The sequence below is a fragment of the Phalacrocorax aristotelis genome, chromosome 3 (assembly GCF_949628215.1).
Source record: "Phalacrocorax aristotelis chromosome 3, bGulAri2.1, whole genome shotgun sequence".
In the NCBI taxonomy this organism is placed as follows: Eukaryota; Metazoa; Chordata; class Aves; order Suliformes; family Phalacrocoracidae; genus Phalacrocorax; species Phalacrocorax aristotelis.
The window spans coordinates 128,448,420-128,464,941 of record NC_134278.1 but is presented as its reverse complement, the minus strand read 5'-3'; the positions used below and the strand labels follow the sequence as shown (position 1 = coordinate 128,464,941).

General features: G+C 44.1%; 1 protein-coding gene across 2 annotated transcripts in view; it reads right to left on the bottom strand.

Annotated features, from left to right (window-relative positions):
* THBS2 (thrombospondin 2) overlaps positions 1 to 15,329 on the bottom strand; it is a 36,731-nt gene extending 21,402 nt beyond the window's left edge. The window contains exons 1-12 of one of the 2 annotated variants that reach the window (XM_075089570.1): positions 15,302 to 15,329; positions 13,821 to 13,895; positions 12,339 to 12,895; positions 10,694 to 10,778; positions 6,073 to 6,269; positions 5,121 to 5,261; positions 4,787 to 4,883; positions 3,436 to 3,606; positions 2,404 to 2,580; positions 875 to 1,048; positions 299 to 426; positions 39 to 191 (exon numbers count right to left, since the gene is read on the bottom strand). In XM_075089570.1, coding sequence (XP_074945671.1) covers positions 39 to 191; positions 299 to 426; positions 875 to 1,048; positions 2,404 to 2,580; positions 3,436 to 3,606; positions 4,787 to 4,883; positions 5,121 to 5,261; positions 6,073 to 6,269; positions 10,694 to 10,778; positions 12,339 to 12,895; positions 13,821 to 13,890 — 1,950 coding nt within the window. In that variant the 5' untranslated portion in view covers positions 13,891 to 13,895; positions 15,302 to 15,329. Of the gene's footprint in view, positions 1 to 38; positions 192 to 298; positions 427 to 874; positions 1,049 to 2,403; positions 2,581 to 3,435; positions 3,607 to 4,786; positions 4,884 to 5,120; positions 5,262 to 6,072; positions 6,270 to 10,693; positions 10,779 to 12,338; positions 12,896 to 13,820; positions 13,896 to 15,050; positions 15,183 to 15,301 lie in introns of those variants that run through there. The other variant, XM_075089571.1, reaches the window with a different exon arrangement.
* Positions 15,330 to 16,522: the final 1,193 nt, after the last annotated feature.

Below are 16,522 nucleotides of genomic sequence, written 5' to 3'. Positions count from 1 at the left end.
AGTTCCAAAGCAATCAAATTCTCTTCGACATCACTTACTTGCTTCTCTGTCTTGGCAACTTCCAGCCCTACCCCATAGGGCTGACTTCCTTTATAGCGTGGAGGACATGGCAAGCAGTGGAAACCCGGATTCGTGTTCACACAGCGATGGACCTGATTCACCTTAAAGCAAACATCTGACACAGCAATACACTACAGGAAAAGAAAGAAGGAAAGACACCAATTAGGTGGCTGTGTAATTCCCAAATAATGAAAATTTCACACTGATTTCCTGATGTTTATGGAAACAAAGTCAATACCTCATCGAGATCCTCACAGACAGTACCATTGCCAAGGTACCCTGCTGGGCATGGCCCACATGACCAAGACCCATCTGGGTAACTGTTGCATTCTGCTCCAGGAAAGCAAGGATTTGACAAACACCCATCTGGCAAAGACACATAAGAGTGTAAATTAAGTTGGGAGCCTAAAAGGCATGCAACACTTCATTTCAGAAACAGGTATTCTGTGTTCATCAGCTTCAATCACATCTGATGCAACAGACTAATAAAAACCCCTAGAATTAGCGTTATTACATGTATTTAATATACTATTAATTTAATATGAAAATATTACAGATTGCTACATTCAGTTGAATACATAATAGCATACTGAAGCCCTGTTTAAGAAACACATCCTTGTTCAGGAAAAGTCAGTATTAAGAATATATATATAAAATCCCACTGACCTAACCAGCACCCAAAACAGTCAAATGTGCTTCCCTGAAACCAAGGTGTAATTAATAGACTTCTGTAGTGTCGATTTGTAATTATCCATTAAAGAAACGACAGCAATAATAATTATTCAGGCTGATTAAAGAATGACTAAATACCAACCAATTGGGCAATCCTTCTTATTGCACATATCGTGCTGCTTGATATCTCCCACACATGGCTTTCCTCCATACTGTGGCTCTGGACTGTTACAGAGGCGAGACCTCTCACGAATTCCTCCTCCACAGGTAACAGTGCAGGCAGACCACGGAGACCAAGGACCCCACTGGCCGTTCACTAGGATATGCAGAAGAGGGGAGAAGGGCATCACAGGCAGCACAGTGGGGACAACATTTGACGCCAATGACAACAACCCTTTCTCCAGATCCCTGACTGGAGACAGTTTCTTACTACACACATAGGAAGAAAGATGCTGGCAAAGCCTTACCCTGAGAGAGCAATATTTCAGAAACAAACAAACAAATAAAAAATACCCAACTGCTTTATAGGCATTTTTTGGCCAATAATTGAAACAACATGCCGTGCCCACTGGCATGGTGCATTTCCATTTAAGTACAGTGCCTTCAAAGCTCCCCTCTAAGCTTTCATTTTGTAGGGAAAGCAGGGTGTGACCACAGGATACAAACTTCTGCTGAGCTAAACCTGAGCTTTACGGCTGTTTTTATGGCAACAGTATGCTTAGTAAGCTTGCAGCTGTTATTCTTGCTTTGTAATCCATTCATCAGTGTCTCTTTGTCATGGCTTAGCCCTAGTCAGCAACCAGGTGCCACGCAGCCACAGCTAAAATCATGACACTCTTCAATAGTGTTGCTTGACCCAGTGTAAGTAATGCATTTCAATGATTCTCCTGCACGTTTCACATTGGTACAACTCTACCGATACTGTTGCCATCAACCCTGAATTTTCTTGAAATACAAACATCTTTGAAGCAAACTCTGTGTCTGCTCTTGGTACTGCAAAAAAAAAAAAAATGTAAGGGCAATGCTGTATGTCCTTAAATAAATAACATTTTCACTAACTTTGCATGCACAAGTAGATCAAAAAATAGATGAAGTGTGTATAGCTATTTAAGTACTATTGGGTTAGAAGCTTGACATCAGTTTTAAGCTTTTATTCTGTAAGTAGAAAGGAAAGGCAGAACAGAGGAGGGAATGAAGAAAGATATACAAAGGGAAAAAGGGAAGGAAAATTATATGAAAGGGAAGTGAAAGTGAGTGAATGAATGGTCTCTAAAAGGTTAAAAAGTGTAGATGAGGAAGAAACAATTAAATGTGTTGAATATGTATAAAATATGCATGCATACTTTCAAAGAACCTGACTGTTCAGGGACTGTATGTCTACTAACACGTACGGTATCAGCTTCCTTTTAGATAGAAAGCTTATATTTTTGATATACAGAGATAAATCACTAAGTTATAAAATGAAAATATCTCAAACTTTTAATATTTAAAGCCAAATCATAACTTGGGAGGTTTAGAAAAACCTCTGACTGCATTCTTGTCTTAATTTTAAAAGCACCCTTGTGTGTTATTTCACCCCAAAGCTACAAATGATATTTTCCATCACAGAAAAGAGAAGAAATTCAGCTGGAATATCATTGTGCAACCTTGGATTCAAGACGACAGACATACCTGGACATGGAACCTTCTCACACTTCTCTGTTTCACGCCCATTCCCCACACAGTTTTTCCCACCCATCTGGGGGATAGGGGAATTGCAGAGGCGGATGCGGGTGATATTTCCTACTCCGCAGGTAACCGAACAGGAAGACCAGGGAGACCAGTGACTCCAGCCACCATCTTGACGTACTGCCAGAGAAAAGAGCAAAACTGAAGGAGGAGCCCACCCGCAGCAGTAATACAAACTCACTGGTGAAGTCAACCTTCTAATAAGCCTCTCGCCACACCTGACGAATGTCCCATCTCTTTCCTACCGCTGTCACTTACAAAGCCCAGAATTCCAGCTCATACATTCAAGTGCAGCTTGCTTAAGAATCTCAGTGACCAACACATGACTAACATGCGTGCTAGATAATTTACTTAAAAACAAACGTGTTCCAATTAAATACTTGTTTAAAATGCACATTTGGACATGTAGCAGCTTCAGCAAGAGCCTTAGGTACTAGAGCAGCCTAGATATAGCAGCTACCTGCATATAGTATTAACTACAGGTCTGGAGAAGACTATGATACTTCTATGTGCCTTAAATATAAAAGCAGTTTGATATTTTGCAAAAGTCTTCTATGATCACTGTATTCCTAAAAAATACTAATACTAATGGAATGGGCAAATAATCATGAATTAATTCCAGATCAAAACATGGCCCCATGTATCATGATTATGAACCGAGTGTTGTCTCCAAACTGACATTAAACAAGAGACCCCCGTTCGTAATGTTTATGAAAAGATCCCTCACTAGCCTTTTGTTTAACAAGGCTGAGCCTGGAATCCACATACCTATTAAATTGTCAGGAAAACGAAAAATACTTGAAAGGGGGAGACAGCAAAGAATCTAATGATAGCTACTTTAATTATGCATATATGAGTGTTCAAATACATACTGGTCTGATTTAGTGAGTGTTCATAGCGAATCCAGGCTAAGCTTGGTTTTGCTTAGAGAAGTTCGAAGAAGCTTTAAAAAAAGTAAGAAATTTTATTACTTACTGCGATGGTCACACTTCTTAAAGCTGCACATCCTTGTCTGGATGTGTGGGCCTGTACAAGCGCTCCTGGTGACATCACACGACCTTCCTCGCATCTGAGTCCCAGAGCCACAGGTAACTGAGCACTTTGTCCAGTCTGACCACGGTGACCACCCTTCCTCACTGTCATCAGCTGCAGAGCAAACGGTGCAAAAAGGTATTTAGCATTGAAAGTTGCTCTACTATCCTACTCAGATGATTTTAACTTCTCTTTGTCTGTAGAACGTATGCTTTATCCTTTCTTTGTCTAATTTTGCTTTCCCAAGCTGCCACTGAAGTTAGGGAATGATGGTTTAATGCAACAAGAGGTTAGCACAGATAAGAATCCTGGATCTTCATGAACTTGCATGCAGGGCTTTGGCACTAGGCGCTGACCACTGGAGGAAGAAGAAGGGCTTATCTCTAGAATAGGCTGAGCCAAAAACTTGAGTTCCAACTGCCTTTGACTTCAGAATATAGGTCAGTACAATGAGATGTGGCCCACCTCTGAATGCAACGTAACAGTGAACACGTTCAAGAGCACATTTTAAAAATATGCCCTTGAATAGGCAAAAAACTCTGAGCATATTCCAATGCATTTTTATTTAGAACATCTAAGTAACTGTTTTCTTCTGTAATAGACCTGTCTAGTACGGAGTGAAATGTACTGAATCCACACTGAAGTCACTTAATTAGTGACATTACTAACACTATTGTCACTCCAAAGTCTAGTTCATAGCCTGCAATGATGTCTTAAATGCCTTGACAATCTATTCCACATAAATAAAGCATTATACCAAAAGAGGATATATGACAGAGAAGAAATAAAACAGAGTAATAGAGTGACAACAACAGAGAAGAAAAAGTAACTTGCACTTTTAATAAATATTGCATCAAACCACGTGAAACTTTTCCTCTGGAGCTTCAACATGCTCCACAAGGAGGCAAGAAGACATCCTAACCTATGTTAGTCTGTTTTAACCAGGCAATATGGAAAAGAAATAATAGTGCACAGTGCTATTGCAAACCAACAAAAATCAGAATGTCCAGCCTGGGAAAACTCGGCGAGGGAGAGGTATGCCTCTAACCTTTAGTGTCCAACTTAGCTAGGCAAATTATCAGCTTACTTCTAAGCAACCAATATAGTCACTGAAGAGAGAACTCCTCCAGAAGGTAACTTCAAGCAGCCAAGTTACTTCACAAGATCCTTGTATACATATAGATTTTTTTATATGATCTTACCCGAGTCAACCTCTTGTTTTGACCTCTCCAGCACAGTAGTAGTGATTTTAAATATTGCCAAAGAGTATCTTTCTCTTTGGCCAAATACTCACAGTGAGAGCAGACTGGACAGCATTCGCCTTCAACAAAAGATGGATCGGCACAGGAGACTGCCGGGCAGGTGATTTGATGGCACACAATTTTAGAATCCTACAAGCAAAGAAATCAACTTACTGACTTATGCTCACATACAGAGGCACATAAAGGTGAGCATACGGGGAAAGTTTCATCTGTGGAAGTTCTTTGATTTATTCTAAATGTCATGGACATGGGGGTTACTTTTTATAAATATCAGTACATCTAGGCCAAGCTCTGAGTAAAGTGTGACCTGACCCGGAGCAAACCCACCATCCATTTTTGCAGAGAAGAACGTTTCCAAAGCCTTACCTGGCAGGTGCATTTGGTGCAGCTATCTACAATCCAGCTTTCATTATCTGCAAAGACACGGCCATCCTGCCAGCAGACTGACTGGTTCTTCAGTGTTTTGTTAGGGCCAATCAGTTCCCACATGATTTGGTTCTCTTCAGACTAGAAGAAGAAGCAAATGAAAAAAAATTGTGTACTTTGTAAACAAACCATTTTAAAGAAGACAAAATTGAGACACTACTGGATTTCATTCTTCCATTAAAAAAAAAAAAGTGTATTTTTTACATATTTATGTCCATAAAGTAGAAGATCTCAGGTACTGCAATACTGCATAGCAATCACTCAGCTAATAGTACAAACACTGTCACACAATACTAAGGGAAATCTGTTCTTCACAATTTAGCTCTCCTCCAATACAACTCATCTTCAGATGGGAAGATTCTAGTCCTGAGACACGGCATAGTAATAAATTTCCTTCAGAAAGGATTAACCTGCTCTGAACAAGAAGAGCAACAGACTTCAGTAACATGTCACCATCTTACTTCAAGTATGAAAACCCCAGACATTTACTCACAGTTTAGGTACCCTGCGTAGCCACTTGCTGACGGATTCACAAATGGTAAAAGCATGGTAACAAGCTCCAGCATTATACAGGCAAGGCTGGGTTTGTTAGCTTTCGATTTCCAAACCTGCAGTACCTTTAGGAGGATTGATTTCCTCTGTGTACGAGTGCATGTGTATGTGTTCTTTTAAACCCAGTCTGTCAAAACCAAGCCTTCACTGAAGTGTTATACTCAAGAGCTACCTGCCTACTCACTCCGAAAACGTAGATCATCTCTACATTATGTAGATATACCAACAGGTATGCACGCATATATACAGAAACATCTATTAACTGCCCGTGGCATAAAACAAAGAAGGAAAGAGTACTGTACAACAGACCTTTTGGTTCTTCAGACTTACAGGTACCTACCACTTTTTGAAGGTTATCAGCTAAGTTGTTCACCACGATGCGCAGGCCGGTGAGCTCCGTGAACATCGTTCCCAGCTCTTCACAGGAACGGTCACAGAACTCAGCCTTCTTCTCTGGCTTCTCGCCCACATACTCAGTTGTGACGGCAGGGCTTAAGTGAAGGATTTCAGTGCTCTCGTTGATGGTGTTCACTTCAGCTGGTAGCGAGAGAGGAAAAAAGAAGAGATGTATATACAAAGTTCTTCCACATATTATGGATTCCTGCTGAAATCACAGACTGGCACCCATGGGTAGGGTTTAAACACATCTATGTTGGCAGAGCTTCATGGTAGATTATACCCATGAATAAAAGAGAGGGTTGGATGTCAGCTGGTTCCTATTATAGGCTTTCCCTTTTCAAAATTAAGGGCCAAGCTGTGTCTCACATGGCCCTCACTTTAAAACATTGTTGGCACTGCAACATATCAATTTATGAAGAAGACATAGTGAAAGGACAGAGTATCAAAAAAGCAAACACATTTTATCCACTCAGAACCTTGACAGGTTTCGGATTTTTTCATGACCTATCACATTTTCTTGATGCAGAGAAAAAGGCAGAAGAAAGGGTTTCCCTGAAGCGAGTCATTGTCCTTGTTCTGCCTATAAATTCCATGGTTATTTGGCTCAGATTCAGACCATTATTCAATCTATACCAAACTCTGGGCTGCTCTGTGTTCCACTGCCTGGCGTTAAACTCAGAGGAGCTGCTATAATGACAGTTTAATTCTAAAGTGAAATGGAGGTCAAGCTCAGATCAGGCTGAATACTTGATTTGTCACTCTAAACACTCCATCAGGCATATCATAATTAAAACTGAACTTTGCATGCATTATACATGGAGAATAGGACTTGTTCTAATATCAGTTTAAAAGACCTCCCTGTCTATAGCAAATTCTTGAAGAGGAATATAACAGACAGCATCAGCAGTAATTAATTTAAAAAAGAACAGATATAGTAAATGTCTTATGGATTCCATGGAAACTTTCTCTGAGGACTCCATGGTACACTCAACTTTGGTATCAGGTATACAGAAGTCCATCCTACCCTGCCTCTCAATAAAGACTTGTTTATCGGACTTAGTAATGTTGTAATAACTCAAGGTTACCAAACAGAAAGGAGAAGCGAAGGATATAGCAACTTAAAAAGAAGAAATCAGCACAGGAATGAGACCCATAACACATATGCTTCAAAACACCCCAATACCATTCAGTGGGGACATGACACAGAAGGTGGCAACGCTTTAAAATTTTTGAGGGCTTGATTATCCAATATAAAGTGTAATATTTAAATGTACAAGCAATGAATATGGGAGCAGGAGTATTCTTAATTCATTTAGAGGGCTAAAAATAAAAGAACAAAGGACCAACCCATAAGATGACCGTAAATAATTACTTCTCAGTCATACTTAAAATGATTGGCTTGATGTGCTTTTCAATTAGCTGTGAAGTATCTGCCGCTAGCCGAGGTCTACAATAAATTGTCTGCAGTATTCCAGAGTGGAACCAATTGTCCAGCTTCACTTACAGGATAGGAGAAAACTGATATACCACACAGCGGACCAGAACTCTGTGTCATAACTGTTTACTTCAGCTGCTTTTTGATTCCCTGGAAAGAACGCAATTTTCCTACCGCACTGAAAGACTAGGTTTCTCAGATTCCCCCATAGCACTTCTCAGGTCATTAATTTCATATTTTTCAAGCCAACATGGAGTGTGCCTTGACCGGAACATTCTGAGGACATTAATAAAGCTGCAATCTCAGCAGGAAACATAAACCAAAACTATGTTAGAAGAACTAAATCCACACTTCCTACCGATACTTGGCAGTGACTGAAAGAAGATGCCTGGGGATCACTGGGAAATCAGTTCTCTGCTGCTGGCTTCCTGCTAATTTCCTAAGGACCACATGATTATCCTTAAAACGAGAAACCAGAAGAGCAGAATGTGCATCCTTTCACATATGCAAATGTCATTCTGTTGATCTAGCTGAAAAAGGGGGTTTTATTGGTGTGCCTGTTTAGGCATGTTTTTGTCATCTCTCCTACCCAGCCCTGTGTGTAAGTCCTGCCTCAGGTATTTGCAGCCACCACACTACAGGGATACTTTCCTACCCTCAACCCAACAGCAATCCCACGCTACCATTTCGCCATACCTCACGTTCTCATACTAGGATTAAAGACAGAGTAGGAAAACACAGTCCTGTCTCTGAAAAAGCAGCAGGCTTTTTGTGTCCTCAGAGCTGAGGGCACTTTGCTGGTAACATCTGCCATGTGGGACACTGACATGTAAATATGGCATCTTAGCGTCTGTACCACAGCTCAAGGGTCGGGCCATCAAAATGGAAACATACTTATGTACCTTGTGGTCAGTAACGTATCACCCCTGGCTTTTCATCTGTGGTAATTAAGCTGGAAAGGCAATGCCAGAAAATCAGCCATGCATTAAGAAGCCGCTCAAGTCATTTTGATGGCCTCAAGCCACAGTGTGCCATTAGCCCTCTTCTGTTGTTGCACAAGGAGTTTCCATCTTGTAGTGTTCTCTTGGTGTTGCAAAGTAAAAGTAAAAATACTGTGAATTTAACTATTTGCTACTACTTCCCAAGAAGGATAAAACAAAAAAAACCCTAAACCTATATAATTTATTGGACCTGAAAATTTGGTAGTTGACAGATGTGATAAAAAATACATTAAAAAAAATCATCTGTTGATTATTAGCTGCAAGAGCTGAAGGGTATAAGGTAAGTATCAGCATGCAGGACTCAATTATCCCTTTATGTTCCCATTGGCTTCCTCTTTAGAGCAGAAGTCTGTAACCTCCCATTTTTACTTGATGATATTTCTAAACATTTGGCCAAACAATTTCCCTTTGTAGTGATCAACCAATAATAATGTAAAACATTTGAAGACACCCTCTTTTGCTGGTTTTGCTGGTTCAGTCTATCTATACCTAGGGACTTCTTCCTCTTGAAGGCGACTGTTCTGCCTCTGATCACTGAATGTGCCCTCAAGGTTCTACTTTGACATCTGGGAATTTTGTTTCCACTGGTAAATGAAGCAGGATAGCTGAACTGTATCCTTCCTGAAGCCATCCTTCTCTTTTATTCAGGTTACAATCAAACCTAAATACACATTCTATTTTCCCACAGCAGCTCCGCTCCTCAAGCGTTTCCTCCCACTAACAAAGCTGAAAACCAGAAAACCAGTAATAAGTACTTCTCAGCAGTTTCTCAGTAGTTTCTGAGTACAGAATACAGCTTGGCTGGGGTAGACGACAACCAACAAATGAAGACGTATCTTCTTGCCTATGCCATCTAAGGCCACTTTCATTCCAGCCCACATCATGACTCTTTTCTAACGCATCATCACACTTGTGTCTGAGGTCCTGCAGCAGGGCACACCTCTGGGACGCATGAAATAACCAACCAATATCCTTTATCGAGACTTAAAAACAGACTAGCAAGCTCAGCTAAATGTTTTGTGCACATACATATACACACCCCCCTATATAGATATATACATACACATTTTTATATATACATATATATACACACATTTATATATCTTATAGAGAGTTTTCGTTACAAAATCTCAATATTCTGGCCTCCTTTGAAGAAGTTAAGACCTGCTACTGCTTAATTATTGGGTTTTGCATAAATAAGGAAAAAAGTTTGCTTAACTGATTTACTCTATGTCATACGTTTTGGTGAAGTGACAGAAATAATGGCATTTTAGATGGCAGGAGTTTCAAATAAAACCCCAAAGTCCTGACTGCCTGGCGTACCTACATTCCTTGGTGGAATCAGCTGTCTCTGATTCTTGACTGAGCTCCTGCCAGTTACAGACACTGGAAAGTAAGACAGCCAGCACCTCCCATGAGCTGAAGTACAAGATCTTAGTGCATACTTGACAAATTTTCATAACTCTTTCATGACGAATCCAATATATTCCCACACACAGAGGGCTCCCCTCCTGGTGAGGTCAGCATGAACCGGACTAGAAAGAACACAGGGCAGCTTGTCACATATGTGCCTTCCATAAGTCTCTTGGGTTTTTTCTTATTTTCCTTAGGTTTTTTTGGTTAACAACACTTTGGGTTTCAAACCCAAAGCCTCTTTCAGTCAAACTTATTGTCGAGGAACTCAGTATCTTTAAGACTTGCAGACTTGCTCATGGGCCCATTGAGAGTCAGGAGCCGAATTCAGAAGCAAAGTTCCCAGTCTTGCGCTCAAAAAATCATGGACATCTCATGGAATAATGTCGATATTTTCGTACATATGCATTTTTCCTTCTATTTCTAATAATTTCTTGCTTGAACAGCTTTTCTCCCAACTTAAAAACAGAGGCTCAGAGTTACAAACCTAAGCAATAAGAAATAAAATACCAGCCTAGAGAGTAGAAATCATAGCTAACAAATATTTTCCTATTACCACCAAAAAGAAACTGAATTTTATTTTCCTTTTTAAAATAAGATTCCTCTACCATTTCAGAGGGATCTGTTGCATACTTTTAGGATAATATGTCGCCATTGTCATTTCTCATTGTCAGAGTCAACTGAATAGCATTAATGAGGTAAAAAAGCCTTACTTGACTGGCTCCTCTGGCATCCTTTTTTACGCAGAACATCCTCTATTGAAGTATCAAAGATTAACTGAATATTTTGCAAAAGACCCTGTAATAATAATTAAAAAAATAAATTAGAAACCAGTTAGATCAATTAAGGATTAACCAATAACTAGTCTGTCTCAAACCCACGCTACCGGCTGGATTAGCCATAAGTATGTAAAAAATAATCTGCAAAGCATTCAACCTGACACACACTGAAAAAAAAAAAATCTGTTGATAGTTTTGCTACACACAATTTCAATATTGTAAACAATAAAATCAGGTATGTTCTGAAATAGGTCATAATAAAACAGATACTGATGAGCAATGAGCTCAGGTCTCCATTTCCATAGAGCTCATTTTAGATTGTAGTTCTGGGAGACATTCATCATGAGGTCAAAGCCAACTTTTGAAGTTCCTGCCCCATCGCACTTCCGTCCTTAGCCAGTCATTGCCATGCGCTGTACTTCACTGTCACCTCAGTTGTGCTGGCACTACACTGAGACAACACTATAAAACCAGACCAGTTTCTGTTTTGCTTAAAAAAAGAAAACAAAAAAAAAAAACTCTCAAAAAAGAAAAAAATTACTTTAAAAAGATTACTTCAGTGACCCACTTAATAGTACAGCTCCAAAACCAGTTCTAAGAGCACAAGGAAGGGAGGCAGGAATGGAGGTGAAGTAGGCAAGAGCTTCTGCCTTTCCTGCCAAAACTGGTCACCCTACGGAACCGCACTCCAGCATGTCACACTCTGGCTGACAACTAGATGGCACAACAGGATGAGAAAGAAAGGGCTTTTCAAATCTTTGAAGCCACGAGTTCAAGCCTGATTTCAGCTGTGAGTGAAAAGAAGACACCCTTAAAGCACTTGGGCCAGACCACATCACTGTATGTGGTAGGAAGAAATTTTCATTTTATAGGAAAACCAGAAAGTTTCTAATTGCTTCATTTTAAAACAAAAGAGAAACAATAAATGTTTTCCACCAAAAAAAGAAAAAATCTCATTTACAGGACTCATAACATTTTGTTTGTTTTTTTTTTTTTCAAATATTTCCTTTTTTTTTTTAATTTGAAATAAAAGTTTATTCAGAACGGCAAACCAAGATACTCTTGTAGGGGATGGGCCAACACCACATGCTTCAGCTCCATTAAAAATTCTTTCTTTCCTCCATCTTTCTTTTTCAAATAAAATTTAACACATATTGACGGGTTCCTATGACTTGAACAGATGTATTTCAACAGAAAAATAGGTCTTCAAGAAATTTCCAAAGAATTCTACAAACCACCACAAAAATGCAACATGTTCAGAAGCCTTAAACCTGGAAAAGAAGGCAGATGGTTGCATAGGAAAGCCTGTAAACTGGTTTTCTTCCTTTTTCCTGGCCTTAGACTTTGCTTTACTAGTCCTTTGTTTTCAGGAACCCCCAAATTCACACCATATGGATCCAGCAATGAATAAAAACACACAGAATAAAAACTAAAATTAAAATTCTGCTTGGGAACACCTACGACCCCACCAAATCCAAGAGGCGTGGGGAGAACAAACCTACATCTATTGCATCTTCTCAAACTAGCTGCAGCTACGTCCTTACCTCACCAGTGACCCAAGCTCCTCCAGGTTACCTACCCTGAAATGATTCTCCCGAATGGACCCTTTCGCCACATACATTCTGCTGTTCTCTGCTTTCAGCTGCTCATAGAAGGGCTCCTCCAGGATGAAGCTGTCAATAAGGTCACAGCCAACATAGAGGTTGTAGTTCTCCCCTGTTATTTGCACGGTGAGGTTCTTCCACTGCGAGTCGGCAAGGTCCACATCCTCCAGGGAAATCACGTTCTGGAAGCCATCCACCCAATAGATAAGGTCCAGGGTGTTGGCCCGGCCATTGGAAATGATCTCGAACTGCCTCTCACTGATGCCAGGACCCTCTAAAGCAAGGATAGTGCCTCTAGATTGCCTGTCCTGTCTCAGGGTGGCTGAAAGGATAAAGCCCTCATTTTGCCGTATAAGTTTGACAATTTTTTTTAATTTCTCTGGTTTACACGGAGGTATGTGGTCAAACCGAATGAAACGATATGCTGGGATAGCGGGGTCTGGACCCCGAAACAATTTTGCTCCAACTGTCTTTCGGTTTATGTTACTGATTTGAAGTAAATCAAAGGTAGTCTCCTCTTCCTTGTCACCATCTGAAAAAGTTAACAGTGTGTGACAATGTGTCTACGAAAAGTGTTATAAGAAACAACAACTCCGCACACTATGCTTAGTAACTGCAATGATACGACCAACGTGAAGGTCAGCAGAGTAAACCCAGTACTTTCCTACTTCCACAAACAGAACTGCCCCTGCTAGCATGCAAGTGAATCGTATTTTCCACCTGCCATTTTCATTTACGTGACAACTCTGGCCTTCTCTGTGTGTAGGTATAAACGTGTTTAATTACATAACTAAACATATGGCTATTTTATAGCAATATACAATACACACTTATATATATACATGCTGTATGTTCCTGTACATGCCTATGCATGGCTGCATGTAACAATGTAACCATTAAATATTTTTAATAGATATGAATGGATAAGGAAGTTGAGCTAATTTCTATACTTTGACCTCCAGCTAATAAAAACCAAATTATGAGAAGCCATGTGGCTACATGGCAACAGGAAGCAAGAGGTTAGCTTTTTAAAGGTTCAGGCCAAGAAGTCAGATGTAAAAGAGGGCCTGGCACCATGCCTACTTATATTTGGTCTGTAGAGGTCTACCTCTCTACCTCGGTCTTTTTAAAACATTCACCCCACTCAATGATTCTGTTTATGTTACTTTCACCATACATTTCCACTGCAGAGGGAAGCATAACAGCAATTATTTATGAGATTATACACATTTTGATCAACAATTTCTAAAGAAAACAATTTTTTGCTCTTTATTGGGGCATCTTCATCTAAGTAAGATGTATCTTCCAAAAAAACCCCAGCACTGCTATTCCAGGCACTTCTAAAAAAAACCAGAGGTGATTACTTTGCCTGCCGTAGCTCAGGTAAGCCAATGTTTTACCCCAACTTTTAGCTTTGGGCGTTACTCTATATCTAATGAAGAAGTGTCAGAACTTACCCTGAGCATCTGAGGAAACCCACAGGGTTATCAACACAGCAAGCCACAACAGCCCACTCCTCTGCAGCATAACTCCTAAGAATAAATCCAAAAGTAGTAAGTATTAGGGAAATAATATTTATCAACTACAAGTATTTTAATTTACCTCACGAAATGCCATAAACAGAACTCTCATTAGAAGCACCTGTGTGTATAAAATCAGAACTTCTATCTTGTCTGATTCTTGTAATACCTGTTCTGGGGTTACTCCTGATGCCAGAAGTACAACATGAGATCAAGTGAAGGGAATAGGAATTCTTGACAATAAAGCTCCTTTTTATGCAAATATCCCTAATAACGAAGAGGAAAAACGTACAGAAACCACATGCTATTATTTCCTCCGTGATTTTCCAGCGGCTGGCATAGGGACCCACGTGACACTACATGAGATGCAGCACACCAGTAACTGCATCTTGACTTTGGAGAACGATATTCAGCTGAAGTTCTTTGTAGGATAAGGGGATCTCAGCAGATGCTGGTTCGGAGTGTGAGGGGGACTTTTCAGTACCTTTTTCAGCGCCACCGCACAAACTCCTCTCTCTTTCTTGGATATAGCCCTATACGTAGCATTTACCCATTCTTACGACCCGCTGTACCCAAGAGCTAACCCCACAGCTGGCTAAAGCGACTTTTAACGTGAAGCCAGGTTCGCCCTGCAGCACTAGGCGGTTATAAGCCCATAACTGCATCTCCACATGCGTGTGCGCCCGCAAGGACGGAGCGGACCGCGCAGCCATCCATTCCCCAGTACACAGCCGTGGCCCCTCAGCGCTGCGCTAACTCCGCACGTGTCTGCAGAGGCGCAGGGATGCCACCTCTTACTGCCAATGGTTTGGTTTTTTGCCATTATTATCTGTCACTCCCACGTCTCACCGCCGACACCAACTACCGGCAAACGCCGGGAAGCCTCTGTCACCTCTCAGACCCAGCGCGGGCGGCTCCGGCTCAGCCCCCGCCGGGGCTGCGGGCACGGCGGGCATTCCCCGGGACACGTCCCTTCCCCCTCGGGCACCCCCCGAGCACCCCGCGGGGGGCGGGAGCGCGGGGCTCCCACCCGGCCGCCCGCGCACACCGAGCTCCGGCCGGGCGGCGAGACGGAGCAGCCCCCGCCGCTTCCCCCCGGCCCCGCCGGGCGGCCTCCGGAGGGGGACTTCGCGGCGGGGCACGGCGCCTTCCCGCCTTGCGCCTCACCTGGCATGAGGGGAGCCGACGGGGCGCTGAGGCTCTGCCGGGGCGATGCCGGTGGGGAGCGGAGCGCGCTGCCCTGCCGCCGTCGCAAGTCCCTCCGCGGCCCCGCGCCCCGCGCCGCCGCCTTTATGGGCTGCGGGCCGGGCCCCGCTGTCAATCAGCGGCGCCGGGGCGCGCCCCCGGCTCGCCCCTCCGCGGCGGTGACATAACCCCCCCGCCGCCCCCTCCCCACCGGGCGGCCGGCACTCGCCTACCTGCGAGGCCATCCCGGCGGCGGGCCCTCCCCGGGGCGGGGCGGGAGGCGGGCCCGGCGGCCGGGGCCGCCCCGCAGGGAGCGGCGCGGAGAGGAGCGGAGGAGGGGCGGGGGGAGGCGGCCGGGAGCGGCCGTCGCGCCCCTGACTTGCCCGCGGTTTCGCGTCGGGAGGAGCGCGGCCGCCCCGGCGCGGCAGAGCCCCCGGGAGGCGGCGCCAGGCCCCAGCAGCGGGGCTCCCTGCGCGGCCCGGACCCGCCAACGGGGCCTGCCGGGCCCGGTCCCCGCGGGCGGGCAGTGCGGCTCCGGCCCCTCCGGCCCCTCCGGCCCCTCCGGCCCCTCCGGCCCCTCCGGCCCTTCCGGCCCCTCCGGCCCGGGGCTTCGCGAAACAGCGCCGGCTGAGAGCTCGATGTTCCTGCCGCCGCTGCGGCAGAACGCGGCCTTCCCGAGGACCGAATCCTCTCATTTCTATACTTTTTCCTTTTAAACGAGACACTCTCAGTCATCTCCCCCCCCCCCCCCCCGTTTGTAAAGCGCTTACGGGAGCAGCTTCCTAAGTGAGCCGCCGCACCCCGGTCCCTCTTTCCTCGTGGGATGCTGCCATAATCACAGACTGGCGGGGGTTGGGAGGCGCCTCTGGAGCTCATCCCGTCCCACCCCTGCTGGAGCAGGCACCCCCAGAGCAGGGGCGCAGGGCCGCGTCCAGGCGGGGGGTGAATGTCTCCAGGGAAGGGACCCCACAGCCTCTCTGGGCAGCCTGTGCCCCTGCTCTGGCACCCGCACAGGGAAGGGGTTTGTCCTCATGTTCAGGTGGAGCTTCCCGTGTTCCAGCTTGTGCCCGTGGCCCCTTGGCCTGGCGTTGGGCACCGCTGAAAAGAGTCCGGCCCCATCCCCCTGACACCCGCCCTACAGATATTTATAGGCATTGATGAGATCCCCCCTCAGGCTTCTCTTCTCCAGGCTGAACAGACCCAGGTCTCTCGGCCTTTCCTCACCAGGGAGATGCTCCAGCCCCTGATCCCCTTGGCAGCTCTGCCCTGGCCTTGCTCCAGCAGTTCCCTGCCCTTCTTGACCTGGGGGGCCCAGAACTGGCCGCAGCCCTGCAGGTGTGGCCTCACTGTGGCAGAGCAGAGGGGGAGGAGAACCTCCCTCGCCCTGCTGGCCACACTCCTTTCCATGCCCCCCAGGGCACCGCTGGCCCCCTTGGCCCCAAGGGCCCGGTGCT